The sequence below is a fragment of the Choristoneura fumiferana genome, chromosome 11 (genome assembly GCF_025370935.1).
Source record: "Choristoneura fumiferana chromosome 11, NRCan_CFum_1, whole genome shotgun sequence".
NCBI classification, from domain to species: domain Eukaryota; kingdom Metazoa; phylum Arthropoda; class Insecta; order Lepidoptera; family Tortricidae; genus Choristoneura; species Choristoneura fumiferana.
In genome coordinates, this window is record NC_133482.1 from 14,560,092 (window position 1) to 14,586,117 (window position 26,026).

At 37.5% G+C, this 26,026-nt stretch overlaps 1 protein-coding gene across 3 annotated transcripts in view; it reads right to left on the reverse strand.

Moving 5' to 3' along the window:
• Nucleotides 1-26,026, reverse strand: part of LOC141432872 (protein turtle homolog A-like) — a 414,047-nt gene that overhangs the window by 23,400 nt on the left and 364,621 nt on the right. For all 3 annotated transcript variants that reach the window (XM_074094681.1, XM_074094682.1, XM_074094680.1), the window contains 3 exons: nt 24,177-24,309; nt 17,370-17,578; nt 3,033-3,143 (listed from right to left, as the gene is read on the reverse strand). In XM_074094681.1, the coding sequence (XP_073950782.1) occupies nt 3,033-3,143; nt 17,370-17,578; nt 24,177-24,309 (453 nt within the window). The remainder of the gene's footprint in view (nt 1-3,032; nt 3,144-17,369; nt 17,579-24,176; nt 24,310-26,026) is intronic.

Below are 26,026 nucleotides of genomic sequence, written 5' to 3' on the forward strand. Positions count from 1 at the left end.
GGCGAACCATTGAAGAGTTCCGTCCTGCGGAGACGATCCTGGCCGAACTACCAAGATGTCACTACCAGATTATTGTGTTGTCATGCAATTTACATAAGTATTTCAAATTTCATGACAATCCCACTACTAAAAGCGGGTCAAATTTAACTTGCGAAATTTGACCCGCATATACGATACATACATTGCAGGTTAAATGAAGGCTTTTAAAAACGCTGTGTGCAAAGGCTCTGGATGTTATGCAACATTTGTTTACTTCATTGTTTAATATTATTATATTTGTGCGAAACAAATTGAACCAAATTAGACCAGCAACCACAATTAATAGGCCGTCGGATAAGCTGGCCATGATTGAATCAGTCATATACTATATCAACGAGCTAAACCAATCACATTTAGGGCTCGGTACAGTCAGAGAACAATCAAACCCGACCCTGGTATAGTCGGGGAAATAATCAAACAGTAACCTGATCACAGCCGCAAACATTTGCGGCAAACTGCGGATTAAGGGAAAATACCGCGATGGATTCGTTATACTTAAATTACTGGCACAATAGAACAGTCAATGTTTTGAAAACAGTAAAGCAATGAATATTAAAAAAATTACTCGTTGATGGAAATAATTATTTTGACTTTATTGACGAATATTACGTGTGAAAATACAGTAAGTAAGTAAGTATGTTTGGTACAGATTCCGCGGATGCACTATGAGTTGAGTGGTTTTCGCAGACGAAGCTCAGCTTCCGAGTTTATCAACTTGCAACTTCAACTCATGGACTCGTAGCAAGTTTCGACAGCCATGAATATTAGACAGAATACTTTATAATACATGATTAAAAATACCTACTTATTATTAGCTTAAATCTAAAAGACTTAAATCCCACTTATATTATAAATGCGAAAGTTTGTAAGTCTGCTTGTTTGTTTGTTACTTCATTACGTTTAAACCATTGAACCGGTTTAGATGAAATTCGGTGTACAGATAGTAGTTTTTATCCCGGAAAATTGCATATTCCCGCGGGATAGCGATGAACGAATCCAACGCGGGCGGAGTCGCGAGTAACAGCTTGTGAAAAATGTTTATGGTTTACGTACACAAATGACAAAACTACATAAGTAAGTCATTAAACAATACAATAAAAAAATGGCCTTCATAAATGATTAAACTACGTAAATCAGTAAAAAAAAATTTTTAAAATGTTTATGGCTCACATAAAAGATTACGTAAGACTACGTAAATGATTTAACAATAATAATTGTCAAAAATACTTATGGCCTACTTAAAAGGTTAAACAATAAATCAAAAATGTTAACGCCATACATAAATGATTAAAAGTAAATAATCAAAAATATCGTCTACATAACTGATTAAACTACTGTTCAGATATCATTGACTGTGTCCAATAATGTGCACTGGAGCGGTCATAATAACAAATTTCGAGCTTCAATTGTCATTGCTTTGTGATTTAGAATCGAACACATGGGTTAATAGTAATTGATAAAACCATTACTATCGCGAGCGTGTGTGTATTATTATGTCCCACTGGGAATTTAAGCTAAACACGAGAATTTAATGATAAGTCGTTAATTTGGACACTAGGACAACGGCAGCAATCATGGACATATTAAGCAGTGTAGTACCCAATAATGGACAGCAAGGATTCAATACCTTATAGCTCACCATTTACATTCAATGGTCATCAGTTATAATGACGGAGAGTCGCAGGAAACAGGTATTGTCAACAATAATAATCAATTTAAGCCGGCCACAGACGCTAGGTTTTTCGTGTCGGTTTTGCGTGTGCAAGCAATACCAACAGGCTCGACCGAATTTCATATGGCAAACACACTTAACGACCAGGTTGGTGCAGGTGCACAAACTCTCAGTTCAAAACATCATGGCACCGGTAGAGCCGGCCACACACGCTAGGTTATAACCAATGGTTATGCCTGCACAGTTTATTTGTGCAGGAATAACCAAAAAATATCAAATTGCTTATTTCAAATTTTGCTTGTACAAGTTCAGTTACGCCTGCACAAATAACCTATCTTGTGTGGCCGGCTTTAAACACTAACCTTGACCTGAAATGACATAAAGCCTACTTTTAAGGCAGAATAATCTAAAAGCTCATCTCAAAATGGCAGCCAAAGCGAAGTTAATCCAAATGCCGCCTTGATCTCTCTTCGGGCCAAAATGAATTATTTCCTTGTAAAATTGATTAAATCTTTATTAGGCTGACCCACAAAAGTTATTTCTACGAGTAACAACGTTTTGAATTTGATAAAAAAAAATATAAACTTTTTTGGTATAACTTAATTGCATTGTCATCTAAATTATATGTTATAAACTTCCAAGATTGTATACCTACAAAAATAAAATTAAACGTTTATTCTCCAAGTAGAACGAAAACTAACAGCTTTTTTTATACTATCAGCGCTTTTGCAAAAACATCGTTTTCTCAGCTTGAAAAGCTACAGATAAAACCACTAGGCTACCATGGCTGAATCTGAGACAGTGTAAATGGAATCCCTCTATAAGTTAACAAGTCTAAAAATTCCTTGATGTCTCAGTTTTTCAGGTTTTTCTGCATTTTTTTCCATGAAATACCCCGTTTCTGTGACAGCCGGGCTAGAGCAGCCGTTTCTTAATTGATTTTCTAGTCACGGGAATAATTCGTCGCCGCCCGGGATGAATATAAAAGACTTCGAAGGGTTGAGGAAATGAGCAGCCCTTTGAATAGTTGTTTAAGTGGAATTGTGAGGTTTATCCGTGGGTACACTCGTTTGTGTGACCTTACACTATAGTTGTCAACTTGTGTGGGCACACTAGGTTATAGACTGAACCCGGAATATTAGACTGAGCGAGTGTGAAGCATCTCTGTGTCAGTTTGGGTTCAGATACTTTCGTATATCTGTCCGGCGGATATTCAGCTGATCTTTACAAGTCATATTTCTCAACAGATTTTTTTGAGCAGGATAATGACAACATTTTGGATCAGTACCCGACTTTGTTTGTGAGTGATCTGTTTACTTACCTCCGCTGACGTCACACTTCAAGGTGAAGGAGTCCCCCTCGACGTAGGGGCCGACGATGGCTTGCTTCACGTCCCCCTGGTCGTCAGTTATCACCATCTTATTTGGAGGCACTGGGGGCAAAAAATACTTATTAGTGTTAAGTTCATCATCATCATCATAATTATCAGCCGTGGGATGTCCACTGTTAGACATATGCGTCACAATAGACCTCCAGTTGCTTCGGTCGGATGCGGTCTACATCCATAATGAACCTGCAGCTTTAGCCAAATCATTTTTCCACCTCATTGGTGGACGTCCGATGCTGTGCTTGCCGATTTGCGGTAATGTTTAGTTAATTTTTGGTAACTGAATCAAGGTTTCTTTTGAGGTTATCCATATGGGGAAGTTTTACTCTGGTACTCTCACTAGATCGGGATGCACGCATGGATAAATTTTAACAGCTAAGTCTGGTGACATGACATTTTGGATGGGTGCTTCTCTATAGAACATCATTTTTTATCCCTCGGTTCGCGAGTTTGATTCGCATTTGGCCGGTATTTTCGACACATTAACATTTTAATATCGAATAAATGTACTTTATCCGTGTACTATGCTACACTCTGCTCTATTATACATAGTCCGTGCCGTGATCGGATTCAGAATAGGATGGCCTCATCGCTTTCCGTGGGTATCTCAAAAGGCGACTAAGGGACTTGATGTAAGAGTGGGCAACAGCGATCTATGATGTCAACTAAGAGCTCTGATCTCCAGCACTGCGATGTTAAAAGGCACAGGGAAACCAACACACAATTTTCCAAAGAAAGTTGTCATGAAGGTTCACGACTGATCCTCAAAAACGCCGACCACGACACTCTGTCAAGAGTATAGCGACATAGAAGAGAGAAATGTGCTGATGAAATTGTCAGCCTCATTTTGTCTTTAACTTCAACAAGGGTGATCAGCTCAACTACCATCTCTAGCTGAAATTTTTCAGATCAATTTTGTGATATCATAATAAACACTACCCGACTTGAATTTGCCTCAAATTTCCTAAACTGGGTCACCGGCAAACGCGTCATCTGAATAAAAAACTTTTATCACCCAAAGTTTAATAACGCTCCACGGCTTCTTAATAAATTATTTTGCGTGTTCAACTTTGTATGGTCTCCATATGATAAGGTAAAACTTTGCGTCATAAATTCACACGATGTATGAGCGGCGTGATGATTTCGGTTCCTCGGTAAATTAAGGATAAAGGTTAGCGATAATGTTTTTTGGAGTTGAGTCGCTTTAAGCGCCAAAGACGGCCCTTGCTTTTGTTAACTTATTTTTATATATATTTTTAATTTTATATGCGGTGTTTTATAGGAGATAAGGGCGTGCAGTCGGGAAAAATCAATTTTGGATATCTGAAAATGGAGGGCCCCGACAGCACCGGACGCTATATAGTCGGCTAAAAAACCCGTCTTCACGTACCCAACTCCCTGGAGCTTACTACGGGGAGGAGAGGGTTGGAATGGTTTCTTATCTACCCACAGATTCTTGCTTCAGTCATTTGTTGGAAAGGCCGGAGAGGAGCATGCAGTCTCTCGTTAGGCTCTGTAAGGTGCTTGGATCAGTATTTTTTGTTGATCCCTATGGGCTTCTTCCTTGACCGATTCTCGCCCTTTTGAGACTCAATTTTTACTGAAATTTAATCTGATTTAACCTAATGAACTATAAACAATTATTTTTTCCTCACCCACGATCTTACAATAACTAAATCTATCCAGCATATGTTTGTTCATGCAGCTCCTCCATCTTTCCACACTGTAAGAACACACACAAATCACACAAACCCAACTATCACCACTCTACATTACACTGGCGCGTTTCGAACTCAACTAGAGTTCATCCTCAGAGCAACACAATCGTTCACCATACTACCAGATGTTAGAGGTGGCGAACTGAGCAAAGAGATGATAATAAGGGAACTCAAACTGACGGTGTGAAATGTGATATTAGAAGCTACTGGCTAGTTTTAAATGAAATAACTCCTCGGAATGCTCCAGTACCTAGTAGTTTATTAAAACTAAACGGAGAAGACTTTGCATAATGATATGAAACGGACGCGCTGGAATGAGAAGACACCGACAGATTACAAAATGGATCAGACATGCAGTTCTTTAATTCATGAAACATTAAGCTTACTTTAAATCTGCAGGAAAAATCGTGCAATTTTATGTTAATTACATTGCAAGGCCGCAAAATGAACGAGTATTTGCCCCAATCGAGAATTGAAGCCGGGACCTCATGCTCCGTAGTCAGGTTCTCTAACCACATTTTGATATCCATACATCCGTATAGCGTGGCACCGCACCGCTGCGGGAAACATTGACTTTTAAACAAGCAGATGATATTCGAAAGCTTTTTTATACTAAAGACATTACGCTATCGCGGCCTTATCAAAATAATGGTCTCTTGTAGAGTAGCAAACCGCGCCAAATCCCCCAAAGGACAGTAAATGGCGCATCGAATGTTAATCGTTAACGTGAACGGACTAATCTTAGCCCCAAAACGGCTATAGGTTCTATTAATGAGATACCTGTAGATTTGAACTAGAATTTTTCGGGGTTTATGATTAAATCTTTGTAGATTTTTCGCATGTTAAGTACGTAACTATACTCGTAGGTACACTAGTCATGACCAAACACGTAGGGCAAATCTTTATCGGTGATATCTACTTAGTAATTCGGTGATACTGCTTTATTATCTTACACACATCTCACTATGAGGAAATGCAAGCAATAAAATCGATGGTAGCTGTCACTTTTGATGCTTTCAATCGGGTTGGCAGCGATTTAATTGCTTGCATTTCACTATTGTGAGTTCAACGTAAGATATTAACACAGTATCACCTAATTACCAAGTATAACCAGTGCCAAGGTTTGCCATATTAGGCCGAATTTTCAAAATATAGCGCTCATCGATAGGTACTATTAATGATTTTAAAGTTGGAAGAAAACCTTCATCCTCATCCCAGCTTTTATACAGGCCTTCCTCAGAATGAGAGGGTTTGGGCCGTAGTTCCCACGCGGGCCCAGTGTGGATTGGGAACTCCACACGCACCATTGAATTGCTTCGCAGGTTTGTGCAAAATATATTATCAGTTTTTATTTAACCGTTGTTCAGTGGAAATAGTACTCACAAGTAAAACATAGCCTTACAAATGTGATATTTCTGTCTCAGAGGGTTGCAATGCTTCTATGATACCGCTCAACATGGTTACTCTCTGGCAACACAAAGTGCCCGACTCTTGCCCGTCACAAAGGGAACTTATTCGTACCTACTACAGTGGCGGCCACGAATAGTGTTATGCATTTATTTCTGAGTGAGTGACAGTTAGTATGTTTAAATGCGTCTTAGAGCTGTGTGATATGAACTGTTGTAAGTTTTAAATGTCTTTTGAAAAAAAAACCTGAAATCTATTTTTATCGTAGAATCTTTCATTCAACTTAATCTACCCTTTATTCATGAAAAGTTACCGGATAACAGCTAACCAATAGTGATTTTTCCAACTTCGATAGGTATTGACGGAATGATCACATCACAAAAAAAAACTCTTACAGAAAAATTAATGTTTTTCTAACGACAAGCAAAGTATCAATTTGAAAATAATGTCAAACAAATGTCACATTAGTAAATCATGCGTTAGAAGATTTCTTTAATGATACTACATATCGTTCCGTTTATATAAAAAAAAAACTTACAATTACAATCTAAATAAAAAAGTGTTTATTATTTTATATTTTCATGACAACGGGCCAAAATGATTGATTCATATTTAATTGCAAAGTCAACTAACTCTTTATAACATGTACTTGAAATCATAACTTTCACGTTAGCAAATTTATTTTGTTTTTGTTTAGAATTAATTACCTATCCAAATATTTCTTTGCATGTCTGCTAGCTTTTAACTTTGTAGATGTCTACTTTTATTTAAACGGCAGTGCACTGTAGATTCAGAGAGGCGTAGTGCTAACACAGTATGTAATAATATATACACAGAGCTAGTGGTTACAATTCACGTCAACATTTCACATGGCAGATGCATGGTGTCCACTTTTTCATACCCGTACAAATTTATTGCGATTATTGAAGACACTGTCGAAAATCAGTCTCACTCTCATCGAACAAGCTACCCTCATTTTTTATTTTAATGTAGGTAGTTAACATAATATTATTTGCACTCGAGAGAGACTGTATAATATATAAAAGTAGATTGATTGAATAAAAAATAAATTTTAAGGAATTTTGAACTTCTCAACCATTAATAATTACAAATTTGTTCTATAAATCAAGCAAAAAAAAAAACGACAAAAAAGAAAAATCAACGTCAAATTATCACAAACTAAATTCCAGTGTTTCTAAAAAAGATACCTAGCAAAAGAGTTTAGTAGAAGTGATAAAAAAATCTATCGATAATTAAAATGAAACAAAGCAATAAAGTTTAATTCGTTAGACTGTATTTTGTTTCAAACTTTTGCTTCTTATTTCCAATCAGTATTTTATCAAAATTAAATACTGCTCATCCACGTGAAAATATAACTAATAAAAGTTTGAAGTTGGCGAATATGATTAAATTTCGAGGAAAATCCTTCAACCACTTGGATTTTTTCATTAAATCACAAACTTTCTTAACTCAATTTAGCACAGAATTAAACTGCTATGGCAACAAAAAATTAAATAAGTGGGAGTTTAATATCGCTGACTAACTTTAGGAAACTTCGTCCCATCCGACGAATAAAGTCACTTCTGCAAAATTGGTACTTTTCGCTAGGGGCATTTGAATTTTCGCTTAGTTTAATTTGATTATAGCTTTGTAAGTAATAGAAATTCGTCAATGCAATTAAGTATAGTTTTTACTAGAGTTGTCAGGATTACTTTTTAGTAGCAATCTTTTTTAAATGTTAAGGCTTTCAAGGAATTCTGGGTCTTAAAGTAATATGTAACTGTTTTCGTGGGAACGCACAGCCAAAAATTCGGTGTTAAGAGAATATAGAACTATCTTTGTCGGAGTTTGACTTTGTGAACCGAGGTCTATAGGCATATGAAACTTTATTCCTCGGATATTTTGATAATTTTTTCAACAACATGTAACTATCTATCTTCTACGCCGTTATGAATAGAGTCATATTCAGATATTTTTTATCAAATTTTTGCTCACATGTTTATGAACTCGACTGTACGTGATTATTCGCAATGACGAAATAAATAATAATTAATGCTTATTACAAACAACATTGCCCATTAGGTACTCACAATATGACACTTGTTCCTTGTTCTTGTTTGTTATGATCGCACATGAAAATTATATAAAAAGTTTTAAAAGTAATGTATTTCATCATCATCGTGATCATCACATCCGCAGGATGTCCACTCTTGGACATAGGCCTCCCCCATAGCCCTCTAGTTGCATCCACCGCAAACCCGCCGCTTTAACTAGGTCATCCTTCCATCTCGTTGGAACTTTTCGGCCCCAACAGCCATACGTTCTCCATCCTATAATGGCCTGCCTATTGCCACGACTTCAACGAGCTAATTTGTTTGGCCATGTCGATAATGGTGACCCTTGTTCTTCTACATATCTCCTCATTTCTAATTCGATCTCGTAGAGAAATCCCGAGCATAGCTCTCTCCATAGCTCGCTGAGCAACTCTGAGCCTATTTATAAGGGCTATAGTGAAGCACCACGTCTCCGATCCATATGTATTGTCATCACTGGCAACACACATTGGTTTAAAAAGACTTTCGTCTTAAGGCACTGAGGAATTTTGAACGAAAAGACATTGCTGAGTTTTCCAAACGGTGCCCATCTGTGTTGGATTCGACGATTGGTCAATCTTCTCGAAGTTGAACTTACCTAATTTGACGGTTTTTCCTATGTATTTGTATACATATGCGTCAACAACTTCAAGAACCAAATTCTCAACCAAAATAGGAGTAGACACCTGTTCTTGACACTCGATTGAGGTTTTCGAGTAGCGTACTGAGTTCTTCCATCGACTTTGCCATAACCACGATATCGTCGGCAAACCGAAGGTGAGTGATGTATTCGCCGATGAGATGCCTAGTCCTTTCCATTCCAGAAGCTTGAAGGCGTCTTCCAAAGCGGCAGTAAACAGTTTCAGAAATATGACATCTACGTATCTTACGCCTGTTTTCAAAGGAATCGCCTTCGAATTCTGTTCGTGTACTCGGACCGACATAGTGGCGTTGTTATACAAACACTTTAACACTTCGATATACCAATAGTCAACGGTATCGCTGGAGAAACTCAAGCACCGCTCACGTTTCGACCGAATTAAAGGCTTTCTCGTAATCCACAAACGCTAGACATAGTGGCAAGTTATACTCTTCGGTATTCTGTATGACTTGCCGCAGCGTATGTATGCGGTCTACGGTACTATAAGCCTTTTTGGAACCCGGCTTGTTCAGGTGGCTGGAAGTCATCGAGCCTGCGTTCGAGACGATACTTGCGACATAATTAGAGTTAGAGTAACCGTTTCGGTATCAGAAATTTCATTTATAGGCGTCAGTTCCTTTGTAGGCGATGGTTCCAATATTGGCGATGTGCCTACAGAAAGTGACGGGTTGAACGGCGACACTACTTTCTTTACCTAGATTTTACATCGCATCACGCTCTAGATTAATAGCTCGCCTTTTTTCTCCTCTCTGTGTATTTGTATTTTTATTTTTATGTGCAATAAAGAGTTTACATACATACAAACATGATTCCGTACTGTGTGATGTTTCTACATTTGCAGAAGATATGACTGGGGCATTAGTTTATTATATTATCCTCGTAAAACGTACACCGACCAGATCGGCGGCACATTGAAGAGAGGCTATATAGGTTAGAAGTACCCGAAAGCGTCGAGCATGTATGAGGAGTGATGAATGTGGATGAAGCGAGAGAAGTATGTCAGAATAGAAGCGTATGGTGCTCTATTGTCTCTGCCTACCATACAGGGAATAAAGCGTCACGTATATGTATGTATGTATGATATTTTATTCCATAAAAATAAATAGAAAATAAAATTTGAGACGTAAACGGTGTTAACTTAAATGAGTTCCGTAGAAGAAGGTGACATATGCACAAGTGAACTCGACAACGCGTGTCTGTTCCGGCGTCAATGGTTACAAGTGCTCTTACAACTCTGAAATTCTATCTAGTTTCCATCGATTAATGGTACATAACTATATACATCGTGCTTATTAAAACTTTTTCTGATCGTGAAATCTATATAAAACTTTTATTGCTAAGATCATAATACGTTACGAATTTTTTTTTCCGGTTTATATTGATTTACTATAAATAAAGTTCTAAGAGGTAATATGCTACCTTTTACTCCGGAATCTAACGGCAGAAGCACTTAAACCGTAAAAACATAAAAACACACTCACTATTATTTTGTAAATAGAAGAAATAGCTAATTACGTCTCTCTGAACCATGATGACTATCCTCTGTTGGACCATTTGTAATTAAATCATTAATTTCACTTGTACTTCGTTGATTCGTTGGTCTAGTGCCAAGTTTATAAGTCGTCTCGAGCGACGATTCGTTTAATTAGGAGTTAAATTCATGCCCCACAAAATTAACATAAAATTATAAAGAAACCCACACCAAAGAAAACGTGCCAAAATAACATAAAGTAATAAAGCGTGTCATCTCCCGCGAAGACCGGTGACGACTGACGATAGAACCCCGCACGCGCCACTCCGCGGGGCGAGGCGACCGGCGTGTAAAGTTCTATCGAGATGTATAACTTTCTACGTCGAGCTCATATCACATGGAACTTTTTTAGGGGTTGAAATCTCAAAAAAGTACTAGGATTTAAAAAATAATTTATATACAGAAATGAAGCTGGAGAATAGCTTAATAAAACAAAACAATAAAATCAATTTAGTCATTTATTATCATACAACCTTTTTCGTCGCATGGGACGTTCTGATCACATATTGGAAAATTAGGAAAGTGAGCGTAATTCACTATAAGACAAACCTGTGATGACACGATATCTTTTTAACCGCCGACGCAAAAAGAGGGGTGTTATAAGTTTGACCACTACGTGTGTCTGTGTGCCTATGTGTCTGACTGTGGCACCGTAGCTCTTAAACGGGTGGACCGATTTGAATGCTTTTTTTTGTTCAAAAGCAGGTTTTCAAACGGCGGCGGTTTTCAAAAGCAGTCAAACTTATAACACCCCTCTTTTTGTGTCGGGGGTTTAAAAGCTCGTTTACAGGTTCCCTGTCCAATGAGGCACATGTGCCTTATGCCTGACTTTACTGCTACGTCCATAAGGCCATGTGTGGGTGGTCATGGCCAGTGATGTAAATAATGCAGTTGTTCTTTCAATAAATAATAAATTTTATTACGTTTTTTTTTTCTTGGACCTCATAAATGATATAACCAATGAAAACTATGGGGACGTGTCAAAAGAACGCTGCACATTGCTTCGGGACATAGGGAACCTGTTAAAGATCATATAGGGCAGGCTCTTTACTCTTTCCTCGATTACCGTATTGGCATTGCCATACATTATTCAACGAGGAAACGCAGCCAACCTCATGGGCTGGGCACACTTTTTTTATATATTTTATATCGGCGGCCGATCGTAAAATCCGCCAAATCACGAAAATCACAGCCATATCGTGAGCTGGCGCCATTTCATGAATTGGCTTATCGTTCAAAACTCACCGTTTAACGATTTGCCCAGTGACGCTTAGGCAGATCATGAAATGGCGCCATTTCGCGTGATCTGGCGGATTTTACGAATGGCCGCCGACATATAAGGGGGGAAAACGATCATGCGGATCAACTAATTGGAAGCAATCACCGCCGCCCATGGACACCTGTCAACACGAGACCCACCCAATACCCTGCCCAATAGTAGTAGTGATGTGGATGATATTTGTATATATAGGTTTTATAGGCTTCGAATAAGTTGTTTTTTTTTACTTTTTGTAATAACATTGTAAATTTTCGTACAATCAATCAAGTCAGCCCGCGTTCACCAAATAAATCGGGCAAAGTCGGGCAACGCTTCTTCATTTTCACGCTACTGCGTTTAATGCTGATGCGTACATATACATATAGTGTAAATAAATGCGAACATAAGCTATTTTGAAATCAATGAAATAAACCATTATTTACTTATAAATAACAGTTTCTAAGTTAAACCGAACACTGTTATATTATTATTGTTTCAATTCCTTTTACTTAGGAGCTTGAAGATTGTTGTTCTTGATATCGTCGTATCCATACATCATAACAAATCTTAGATGATTTATTAACTAATTTGTGAATTTAAAGCCATGAGGCCGCACACTGATTTTTTTAAGTACAAAAAACCGTCTCCTCTTAAATTGACTTTTCGTAACTACGCCCCTATTCGTAGGATACGACAAATATAAAACCTCTTCATTTTACAAAGCAAATCTATATCTTATTATGATAATAAATGATTCTAACAAAAACATTATTCCATTCTGTTTATAAACATGAATGTTATTTACGTCTCCATTTAAAATTTGTTTTTTCGGCATGATATAAAAGATAAATTACCTAGACCATTTTTTGTTGGGAAATTCTTTTACAAAATAAGTTACAACAAGTAACTATTGAATAACAATAATAATATAATAAAGTAATTTATGCTGATATTTTTTAACAAAATAGATACTGCTTTTTAAAGATCATTTTTAACAAAAGATATTTCTATATTATCATTTATTTAAAGGAGTCTTTGATATTCGTTTGAGACGTATGTATAATTTTATTTAATATTTTTACTTCGTTATTATTAACCGTTTTATTAATGCAGAGAAAGGGAATTTATACTTTCTTCTTAGTCGTTTCACTCTTGACAGAATGGACATTTCTTGGGAAAATATACTTAGTGGAAATGAATCGCGTACAATTTAAATAAAATATTTTTTTATTTTTTTCTATTTAATTTTAGTGCATTTTTGTATTTTGTTTGATACTCAAGAGCTTGCATTAGCAAATTGACTAAAACTGTTTTCTGATTGACTTCGACTATAATTATTTTATTTTATCCTATGATCTTTTTGTATGGTAATAATATCATAGGTTTATTTTTTGATTTAATTTTGTAGCTTTTTTAACTTTGTTAAAGTATTTAAATTCTTATTAAAAATCCCCACTAATATTATAAATGCGAAAGTAACTCTGTCTGTCTGTCTGTCTGTCTGTCTGTCTGTCTGTCTGTTACCCTTTCACGTCGAAACCACTGAACCGATTTTGATGAAATTTGGTATATAGGTAGTTTGAACCCCAAGGATCAACATAGGATACCTTTTATTCCGGTAGAGGGCGCCACCGCGCGATAACCTAGATCCGCGCAGACGTAGTCGCGGGCATAAGCTAGTAATATTATAAATGCGAAAGTAACTCTGTCTGTCTGTCTGTCTGTTACGCTTTCACGCCTAAACCGCTGAACCGATTTAGATGAAATTTGGCACAGAGATAAAATAGACCCTGGGAAAGAACATAGGCTATCTTTTATCGCGAAAAAGAGGCTTTAAGGGGTTAAAATAGGGGATGAAAGTTTATATAGTGGAAGTTCGTCGCTGTCGAAATAAAACCATGAAACTTGGCATTTAGGCACTTAATAAAAAAAAATTCTATATTTGTTTGAGGTTTTTTGAAAATTCGACCGGTGAGGGGATGAAATAGGGTATGAAAGGACGCAAGGTTGTCATTATCGAATATAAATAGATGAATCTTTATTAAACTTGCCATTTCGGCACGTGAAAAGAGATAAATAGATATCTGTTCGCACGTTTTTTAAAATTCTTTCTGTGAGGGGGTGAAATAGGGGATGAAAGTTTATATGGAAGATCGTCATTGTCGAAGATAAATCGATGGTTCTTTATGAAACTTGGCATTTGGGCACGTGATAAGAGATAAATACATATTTGTTCGCGCGTTTTTAAAAATTCTTCCTGTGAGGGGTGAAATAGGGGATGAAACTTTATATGGAAGATCGTCATTGTCGAAGATAAATCGATGGTTCTTTATGAAACTTGGCATTGTGCTACTTAGGTATAAGAAATAAATAGATATTTGTTTAAGCGTTTTTGAAAATGTTACCTGCGAGGGGATGTTAGCAGAGGGGATGGTGCAGTGTTAGCAGAGCCTTCTAAGCTCATAAGCAAAATGTACGCAATGTGGGGTCATTTTAGATGGCTTATTCACATAGACAGTCAGACATGAAAAAATATGATTTTCAGATTTTTCTTATTTATTGTGCTATAAGAGCTACCTTTATGCAAAATTCCAAGTTTCTAGGACAGCCGGAAGTACCCTATAACTTTTTCTGTTGAGGCAATTTGTATGGAAACACCTTTTTAACGACTGTAGCTTTTGATTGCCTTGACTTAGAAGTTTGATTTTTTCACAGCTTTCGGGACTATTGACCTGAGTTTAGGGTTTTAATTTCAACTCGATACCTAACTCCGCGCGTTTACGAGATAAAGGGTCTTGACAGACAGACGGACGGACGGACAGCAAAGTAATCCTACAAGGGTTCCATTTTTTTCTTTTTAGGTACGGAACCCTTAAAAACATTTGCTCTGGCGCTTTTCAAATTTCGACCTATTTACTTGAAAATATGGGGATGAAAGTTCTTAAGGAATTCCAAACAAGTTACTACATATTTATCGGAAATATGTGTAGCTATGCTTAGTAAAAATGCACTATGAAGAATTAGTCCTTTTGTGTTGGAAGGGTAGAATACACGTCGTATTGCTAAAATATGACTACCCGCAAAATATTTATGTTTTACCAAAGAACATCGGACTGATGGATGTATGGAACAACAAAAAAAAATAGTTTATATTTGTAGCAATGTATTAAATAAACCATAGATGTTTCTATGTACTATTATTGGCAGAATAGGTATCCTATATAAATTAAATACTTCCCAAAATTACTATTCCACGCGGACGAAGTCGCGGGCAAAAGCTAGTAATATATTATTTTGGATATATTATTAAATTTCATCGATAGTTGTAATTGAATTGAAATTTTAATATTTTGGGTCAAATATTTTTTTATTATTGTGAGAATTAAACCATAGGGTAAGTACACTTTCGTTGACAGACTACGTCAACTATATGGATACAAGTTCCATAATATCGGTCCGAAACCAAATTATCCCATCCTTTCGCCATCGAAAAATGACGGGCAAAAATATCCTTTGGCAAAATGTTGCCGCAATTGGAAAAATTAACATGAAGCAAATTCACGGTAAGCCGCTTTGTGAGGGCGGCGCCGGCGCTTGGGCCGGTGGATTACGGATACGTAAAAACCGGCCAAGAGGGTGTCGGACACGCCCAAAATAGGGTTCCATAGCCATTACGAAAAATTGAGTAATATTTGACGACCGGATGGCTAAGTGGTTAGAGCACCTGACTACGAAGCTTGAGGTCCTGGGTTCGAATCCCGGCCGGGGCAGATATTTCTGTGAATAACACGAATGTTTGTTCTCGGTTCTTGGATGTTTAATATGTATTTAAGTATGTATTTATCTATTTAAGTGTGTTTATCCGTTGCCTAGTATCCATAGTACAAGCTTTGCTTAGTTTGGGACTAGGTCAATTGGTGTCAAGTGTCCCATGATATTTATTTATTTATTTATTTTTCTAAGGATTTCGTATTTTATACGAAATCTTCCAAGTTTAGGTATATTTTATACCTTAGGCTGCTATTTACTCATAAACTTCTAATAATTCTCAAGCAAACTTAGCCGTTATAGTTTTCCTTGTAAGTTTGATGTACTTACTACCATCCTGAATTTTTTCAAAAACTAGCAAAAATGTCAAGTTCATCTTAGTTTGGTAATTTGACGAGGTTGGTACAGAATTTTCATAAATAAAGTTTTTCCAATAGTGCTACGGAATGCTAAAATTTACATCACATTTCCCCTATAAGGAACATGATTACATTTTTATCCACCCGTTGATATGTACTATTTTTAATAGAGCCCTGGAATATTGGTTATACGATGATCTCTGCGGTAATCCCCGTTTGTACTATGTATGTGTTGCATTACCTGATTTCAAAATTATGATACCTATTAACCATCCTTTGATTAAAATTATTTGACGGATAAATGTTATGTCGTCTCTGTTTGTTTTGTCCGAATAGACGGAGAAGGCATAACATTTATCCATCAAATAAATTTAATCAAGTAGAGCATGTAGAGCTTTACATGTAGAGCTTGTCTAAGCTCAACTGACGCGTCCCTCTCACCCAACTAAATCAGTTCATTATTACTAATTAGATAGCAAATCTTACAAATAACTACCAGTCTAACGGAAATTTAGTTCCCCTTTAGACTCAGGCGGTTATTTTTTTTTAAGAGAGGGAGGCAAATAAGCAAGCCAGTCAACTGATGGGAAATGATCACCGCTGCCCATGAGTACCGACTACTCAAGGAGAGTCATTGATCCTATCCGTTGCCGGCCTTTTAAGAAAGTATAAGCCCTTTTATTGAAATCCCCAATGTCATACCTGTCAGGAAATACTGCATTGTAAAAATTTGCTGTCTAACTAGTCATAAAGAAGTGATTTAGTTAGTTGAGGTACGCGTCATTTTAGCTGAGGCAAGCTCTACTCAAAAAACAGTAAAAAAATCTTACCTACAATCAAATTGACCCTGTAGTTTCTCGTCTGGGCCAATTTGAAGTCGACCCGGCACCGGTAGATGGCAAATCTTACAGTTAACCACCTGAGTTTAACGGGGATTTAGTTCCCTTTTAGGCGGTTTTTTTAAAGATTTGCTATCTGGCTAGTCATAAAGAACTGATTTAGTTGAGTGAGGCACGCGTCACTCTACGAGTAGCTTGGACAAGCTTTAGGCAGCCCTTAGAACTACGAAAAAAATGTACAATACATTTTATTGTACAATAAGATTTAAAAGCGCTCTAAATCCAAACGATTAATTATTTATATTGTGCAATAATACGAACTGCATCATGTTTTCGTGTTCAAAATATTGCGCAATACTGCAGGCTACTACGAAATTTGCGTCGTTCGGTCCCTCTTACACTTATACTATTTAATACGAGAGCGAGAGGGACGGTGCGATACGAACTTCGATTTTCGAGCTCCGGAGTGGGGCCCTCTAACCCTACACAATGCAATGAAAAAATACATATTTGGTGCAACAAAAATAACCTCGCTTAAGCTTTTGTTCAATCATTGCGCAATCTTCAATATTAATCCTAAACTGTCAATAACATTGCGCAATTCGCAAAATTAGACGAAAAACAGTAAAACTCTTACCTATAACAGTCAAATTGACCCTTGAGTTTCTCGTCTGGGCCTGTTTGAAGTCGACCCGGCAGCGGTAGATGCCCTGGTCGGAGGCTTTCACCCGGTCCACTCCTAGCTCCGCCGGCCTCCGCTCTGGCAGGAAGTACGCCCGTGAGGCGAAAACGCTCTCGTCGGACCAACGCTCCGCTACGCCGAAGTCGCGTTCGCGAGCGTCAACGCTGCGGGTGAAGATGGTATTTAGTAAATTTCAATTAACACGGCCACAGTCGCAATGGGTGAATTAAGTGTAAGTGGAATAATCATGGGTGCAACAAGCTTTACGGTGAAAGAAAACATCGTGAGGAAACCTGCACAACGAACCTGCGAAGCAATTCAACGGTGTGTGTGAAGTTCCCAATCCGCACTGGGCCCGCGTGGGAACTACTGCCCAAGTCCTCTCATTCCGAGAGGAGGCCTGTGCCCTGCAGTGGGACGTATATAGGCTGGGATGGTGGTGGTGGCGAAGCAACAAGGGGGATGCTCGATTATGAAAATTTGCACTTTAAAGTTGAATATTTTGCAAACATATCACTGAATCGAAAAATCGTCTTAGCAACCCCGCAATGGTTTTAAAAGACCTATCCAACGATATACAACAATATTGGGTTAGTCGAGAAAAAAAATCACCCCCACTTTACGTCCATGGGACGTACCCTAAAAAAATTGTTTTTTTTATTTTACCACATTGTCGGCGTGACTGATATGTATATTCATGCCAAATTATAGCTTTCTAGTACTAACGATCTCTGAGCATAGCCGCGGACCAACAGCAGACAGACAGACAGGCAGACGGACAGACATGGCGAAACTATAAGGGTTAGTTGACTACGGAACCCTAAAAAGGATGGAGTAGGGCATTGAACCTGGGTCCTTGTTAATCCATGACACATGCTTCACACTTGCTAGAGGGCTAGCATACATGGTGAAATTCCTCAATGCGTTCTTAAAATAGTTACAATATTTTTCAAATAATTTACGAGAAAAATGGAACAGTCAAGAAGAAATTAGCGCCGTGACAATGGTCATATTCTTCACGCTAGTATTATACTTTTTTATATTCTCGTAGCAACACTGAGTCAATTTTAAAATTACTTTGCGAATCAAATTCATTGAGACGAAGACGTCTGAATTCATGTTAAATACCTCGGCAATGTAACAAATTTCTTCGAATATTGTCAGTAAATATTTCCCTTTGTCTTTTAGCCCATCTGCTTTACCTTCGTTATTAAATTTATATTAGGACACTGAAGATGTTAAATTTCAATATTGCTGGGAAAAGCTATTCCGCTAAACTAAAATGTGGTTTTAATAGTTATTTTATATCATGGTCAAAAAGTTCTTAGATTAGACTCTACTAATTCTTAATGTCATTATAATATATTTTGATTTTAAATTAGGCGTGAGGTATTCCATCTTAGACGTCTAGGTTGGCAACGCGTCTGCAATACCCCTGGTGTTGCAGATGTTTATGGGCGGTGGTGATCTCTTACCATCAGGAGACCCACTTGCTCGTTTGCCATCCAGTCGAATAAAAAAAAAAAAAAAGGCAGACTGTTTCATGAAAATAACAGAGGTGCACTAATAAACGGGATAGAAAGCAAGCTTAGATGCTGCAGCTAAAATATGATGATATACTAAACCATGGCTATAGCTCTGTCCCTCAGTGGGTACCTCAGATATTGATTACACTAGATAACGCAAATGCATCTACTTCGCGTGTCCGAACCCCATTTGCCCCATACAAAGATTGACCGCTAACTGACTAATCATGACTAACTGACTCGAGCCTCATGGCGCGGGCGGGCGGCGCATTGGGGAATTCACATCGCTAATTCCCTCTTGAGACGTCACAGTAGATATAAAAAAGTGGCACGGTTGGTTTTCATACAGATTGAGGTGTTTGCGTGATCTAGTATAATCTATATCTGTGGTGGGTACACTCGAACCAGCTAGTTCGTGACCCACTGTGGGACCTTTTCGTAGAAACTAGCTAGTTCCATGAAAAGGGAATTTATTATGAAACTTACTGTGAGAACGTTCTACGATGGGTCAGGAATCAAATGATTGGACTGTAAATAACTTAGAAAAGTACAAAAATCCCCGACATTTTCATTTCAAAGTTCAATATGTCAAAACTGCAGAAGCCATTATAATGAAATAGTTAAGAACCACTCGATATTATGTAACTAACCTAACCAGCAAAAAGTTGGAAAACCTCCGACTTTGTCACTTCAAAGTTCAATATAAACCCTAAACCCCCAAAAGCCCTAAATATAAAACGGCTAGACCGATTTTGAAGAAACATGTCTAAGAACCATCACTAGAGAACCTGATTTAAAATAAAAAAACCGCATTCAAATCGATCCACCCGTTTAAGAGCTACGGTGCCACAGACAGACAGACACACACACAGACACATAGCGGTCAAACTTATAACACCCCTCTTTTTGCGTCGGGGGTCGGGGGTTGAAAACACAATAAATTGGTACACCTGAAAGCCCTTGCCAAGCTTCGAGTTGTCTTCGATGTTGTAAATACTTTTGGATGAGGAATAATGTATGGTACAAGTGAAAAATGAGAAGTATACTTTTTATTACATAAAAAGCCAGTTTTACAATCTTTGTGAAATTCCTTTGAGACGAATGTATGTCATGCCTTCACAGTTTCATCATCATCTGAATCAATCAATTTACTGTGAAGAATTTAGGTACAGTACATAGGTGTTAAATAATCGCACTGTTATTATAAAGTCCTTTCTGCTGGTGAAAAGCTTCCTGTCAGAATGAAATAGCTCGGGCTTAAGTTCCTAAACGGGCCCAGTGTAGATATTAAATCGGTCAATAATACAAGGTCTTAATTTTTAAATTCTGTATTAATCCACACAGTATGCTGCCACAAAACAATGCTTAATTATTATATAAATAAACAAAATATTCATTCAAGTTATATAAATGTTTATTTGTTTGTTTGTTTATACTCTTTACTCTTTATTGTACAAAATGTAATTGATCAAGTAGGATTTTAATTTTCTAAAAAAATCATTGATATTGTTACATTGTTTTATATCCTCATTTAAAAAAATAATTATGTTTTAATACTGTTATATTCACTTTATGTAACTAACATCTTGTATAACCTAGTACAAGGTTTTTGCTCGCACAAATTGTTCTGACGTAAATAGTGAAAAGCTTATGACTTGTACCGTACCAATGCATTACGCTCGGGCGTTAAGAAACTGGTGCTCATTGAATTTGGCCAATAAACAGCAGGGCTACTACGAAACTCGAAACTCGAAGTTCGTGTCGTGCGGTCCCTCTGACACTTATACTATTTAATACGAGAGCGAGAGGGACCGTACGATACGAACTTCGAGTTTCGAGTTTCGTAGTAGCCTTGCAGACGCCGCAGTTCTCGCCACTCGCGAAATTTCACTAATTGATACTTTTGTTTGCGTGTTTATTATCTTACGATTACCTACTTGTTCTTTTGTATTGCAATATCAATATTGAAAATGGAAGTTAAGTCTCATTAAAATTATAAATGAAAAAGTTTGTTAGTCTGTTTGTTCGGGCTTTCGTGCGTGCGTGCGTGCGTGTGTGTGTGTGTGTGTGTGTGTGTGTGTGTGTGTGTGTGTGTGTGTGTGTGTGTGTGTGTGTGTGTGTGAGTGTGTGTGTGTGTGTGTGTGTGTGTGTGTGTGTGTGTGTGTGTGTGTGTGTGTGTGTGTGTGGTGTGTGTGTGTGTAAACATTAACTTACTTTCTTTAATTAACGCCATTACAATGTTGTTTCAATAGACCGCAAAAAATTGCTGGAGGTGAGGGTTATCGGTAAAAATAAAAGCGGTAAAATAAACGAACTTATTATTAATTTGCAAGATTGTTCGTCAGAGTCGGAAAGTGACACTCCAAGTGTTGAATAAATTATATTTTAAAATTCAAATAAGACTTTCAGATCGATAGTGTAACGTTTAAACCGACAAATAATGCTAAATAAATTAGCACTAGGTACATGCAAGAGTATCGATAGTTTGCGTAACAGTAGGAGGGACTCTAGTTACGTCAGTTTGGCATCTGTCATTTGGATCATGTTAGAAATAACCTAGCCAACAAAAGTTGGAAAATCCCTGACTTTGACACTTAAGGTCAATAATTCAAAAACGGCTGAACCGATTTTGATAAAACATGTCTAAGAACCATCGCTAGAAAACCTGCTTTCAATCGGTCCACCCGTTTAAGAGCTACGGTGCCACAGACAGACAGACACACAGACACACATAGCGGTCAAACTTATAACTTTCTACTAACTTTCTGCGTCGGGGGTTAAAATATAATATAGTGTTCTGTAACTAACATGAATTTTATACGAATATAATTACATGAATATTGCACCAAGGTATGGAAGAAACATTTAAATTATTGTATCTCGTTTAAGTAGCTATCCTAAAGACGAAGGAGCCCAAATAATAATATATTATATACGAGTACTTAAAGGACGTGGGTTAACAATTTTCGTCTTATTTCTTATACTTTATTTTAATATAGAAAGCCAATGACAACTTTTTCGTAGATTATACCTCGTAGGCTCCGCTGTTCACGCCTGTATCCATTAATTATATCGAGCAGACTGTATATAGAGCGGAACATTCTCTAACACCTGTCGTAACGTATGGCGTTCGGTACGGCTTCGGCTTAAGTCGTGTTATTTGATCACGTTTCTAAATATCTCTATCACGTCAAGGATTGACCGCACTGATTTACACATCGTATTCATTAAGGGAGCGACCACACCATTGCTCAAAATACGTGGCCGTACGGAATCGCAGTGACGAAGTAATCATATGTTTTATTTTTGTTTTTATGTCGTAGCCAGTCATTAGTGTAGACACTAAACGGAACACATAACTTAGATAGAGATTAGAGAACAGTGACATAGATTTTGCGCGCTTCAAAGTCAAAGTCAAAATATGTTTATTCAATTTAGGCTATAACAAGCACTTATAAATGTCAAAAAAACTACCACCGGTTCGGAAAAACCTCTGTTGAGAAAAATCCGGCAAGAAACTCAACTAGGTACATATATTTTTAAACAGATTTACAATATTATTAAATGATATATATATGTCGGCGGCCGATCGTAAAATCCGCCAGATCACGAAATTCCTAAAAGTTGGCCAGGCATATCACGATATTCCTAGCTCTATACCGGGCACATCGTGATATGCCGAAAAAAAGAAATTTAGGTATGACGAGCGAAGCGAGGAGTGTTTAGTATGAATTGTGACCACAACGCACGAGCCGGCCGGCGAAGTGCCAGAGCCGATATGGCGGCGTTTCATGATATGCCTAAACGTTACTAGGCAAATCGTTGAACGGTGCGTTTTGAACGATATGGCGGCTGTCCCTTAGCCAATTCATGAAATGGCGCCATTTCACGATATGCCTAGGAATTTCATGATCTGGCGGATTTTACGATCGGCCGCCGACATATGCATCACAAGTATTTAACACAACTTTATTTTTAACACAGTATGTTCGCTATTTGAAGTAAGGGATCGCCAATGTGGATCGGAACTATTTCCAAATATCCCTGTCCATGAATAACATTAACTTTATAATACGCCTTAGATATGAATGTCTTCTTGACAATAGATCTGAATTTTGTATCCGTTTCATTTGTAATATTTTTTGGAATTTTATTATAAAAATGTATGCAATTTCCCAGAAACGACTTTTTGATTTTAGCCAGTCTGCAAGACGGAACTTTAAGCTTCCCTGAGTTTCTAGTAGCCTTTAGCTTCTACAGAGTCTTGACCTTTAAGGGCGACCGACACCGTCTGGATTCACTTTCAGCCAAGCCACCGAACAGTAAGCTTAGGACGTCGTCATGAAACTGTCCTACGTTTCGCTTGTGTTGCTATCCCTACCGAGTACCTATTTTAGTCTGTTCTGATTTGTAATAAATTGTTGTTCAAGTACCATCGAATTCTCTTTGCATGAATTTCCGAATCCCACCCACGCGATCTGAAGACTCAAATTCAAATTCAAAAAATTCAAATTCAAATCATTTATTCAGTAAATAGGCCGCAATGGGCACTTTTACACGTCATTTTTAAACTACCAGCGCTTTCGGAAAGACCATCATTGTCAAGAAGAATGTGCCGCAAGAAACTTGGCGGAAAGTATTTTTTTCATAATAATATAATAATAATATAATTACAAATAAAACACTTAAAAACTATAGTATACAATTAAAGAAAAAAAAATACAAAATAACAATAATAATAAGCAGGCAGTGCTCGTCGACATCACCATCCCACATGACGAGAACCTCGTGAACAAACTCACAAACTCAGCAAGTACCTTGACTTGGCTCACGAGGTGACTGCTATTGTCCCGATAGTCGTTTCGGCAAAGGGTCTAATAGCGAAGAGTCTCGACCAACATCTCAAGAGACTCTCGCTAGATGGCTGGATCATGGGCCAGATACAGAAGGCGGTACTTCTGGACACGGCACGCATCGTCCGGAGGTTCCTCACTCTGCGGCCCTGACCACCGGTAGCTTGGGCCCTGCCCCGTTACCGGCGGCGAACTAGGTTAGGTTTTTATAATATTTTTATTTTGTATGTACTTTTCTGTATTTTACTTTTTATAACTATTATAAAAACCTAAACCTAAGAATGAAAGAAAAATAAAGAACATAATAATAATCCTCCTTCGTAATCGTCCTTATTTTATACTGACGTCTAAAATAAGGACGTTGCCGGCAATTTAATATTTACCTGTAGATAGGCGTTCCAAGGTCCTCTTTGTACCAGAGGACGAGCAGCACCGCGTCGTCTTCGTCTATCGAAGCGATGTCGCAGGGTAGGTAGACCGGCTCGCCAGCCACGGCTATCACTTGCGTCATTGTTGCTGGAACAAAGGAAAGTAAATATAATTAAACTAGTTTTTACCCGCGGCTTTGCACACGCGACATAAAGACATATTCCCAGAGATAAGACGCTAGATCGATTGTTCGTCCACGAAAATCCTTACATACTAAATTTCTGCGAAATATAGCCGTTTCTGAGTTCCCTGAAATATATAAATGTACAAGAATTGCTCGTTTAAAGGCATAGGTACATTAGATAAGATAATATTAAGTAGCTATTATTCGATACCCACATATGACAAAAAATTACTTTTTTTTCAATTTTCAGATACCTACATTGAATAGGTATTGTAATAATTGAATAGGCTTCAAAATAGATAAAATACCTTTTAATAAAAAAAAAATATATATCATGGGACACTTGACACCAATTGACCTAGTCCCAAACTAAGCAAAGATTGTACTATGGAAACTAGGCAACGGATAAACATACTTATATAGATAAATACATACTTAAATACATATTAAACATCCAAGACCCGAGAACAAACATTCGTGTTATTCACACAAATATCTGCCCCGGCCGGGAATCGAACCCGGGACCTCAAGCTTCGTAGTCAGGTTCTCTAACCACTTGGCCATCCGGTCGGTTGTAATCTTTATGCCTCATGAATCGCGATATAAATAGAATTTTAAATCCATTGATTGGAAAACCAACTCGTGGCGTTCGCTTTCGTTCCATGCAAAAGTTTCAATTTAAATCGAAATAGGGTCACAGTCACAGTAAAGAAAATGAAACCAGTATTTTCATTTTTTAAAGCAGTTCACAATATTAACAAAATTTTATTTTTTTACTACCTCACCACCTCTCATTCTCATCATCAGGCTACTACGAAATTCGAAACTCGAAGTTCGTATCGTACCGTCCCTCTCGCTCTCGTATTAAATAGAATAAGTGTCAGAGGGGCCGCACGATACGAACTTCGAGTTTCGTAGTAGCCCTGCAGTGCCTTAAGACAAAATTCTTTAACTAATGTGTGGCCAGTGATGACGCAATATGGATAAGAGGGTGTACTGCCTTTTCGGCGAAATATTTTTCGCCAAATTTCACTTAGCAACCAACCTTTCGCCGAAGTTTCATTTGGCAAACCAATCCTTGGCATAACTTTGCTTCGCATTTTTCTTATTACGCAACATTTTTATATTGCAAAATTTTACTTCATCACACTTTTATGTGGCAAACAATTATGTAGCAAATGATTGGCTAAGGCAAATAACAAATAGTCAAACAACATTTGGCCAATTTTTACACATAAGGTAGTTATATCAGTCATGATATATAATAAAATAAATAAATGTTAAATTATGTGGCGTAATTGTGTGAGCGAGCGAGCAAGACGATACTAGGCAGAAGCGACTTGGATAGGTTAGGTTCAGAAGGCTAAGGCGGGAGCGAAGCGTAGCGTAGCTTCCGCGTTAGCCTTCGATGTTAGGTTTTTTTTGTAACAGAACGGAAAAAAAACATTGGCTTACTTGCTTGTTTGCTTGCTAAATTAAGGAATGCCAATCAACGCATTTGACGAAAACACAAAATAAATGACATCTTAAAAACATCCCAGGTAATAATTTGCATAATAATCATTTATCAAATCATTAGTTGGAAAATGATATCAGTGCAAAATGTTGAGTTGGGAAATGAAATTTCGCCTAAATAAAAATATGGGTTAAATAGTTTGGGAGTTAATAATTTGCTAAATA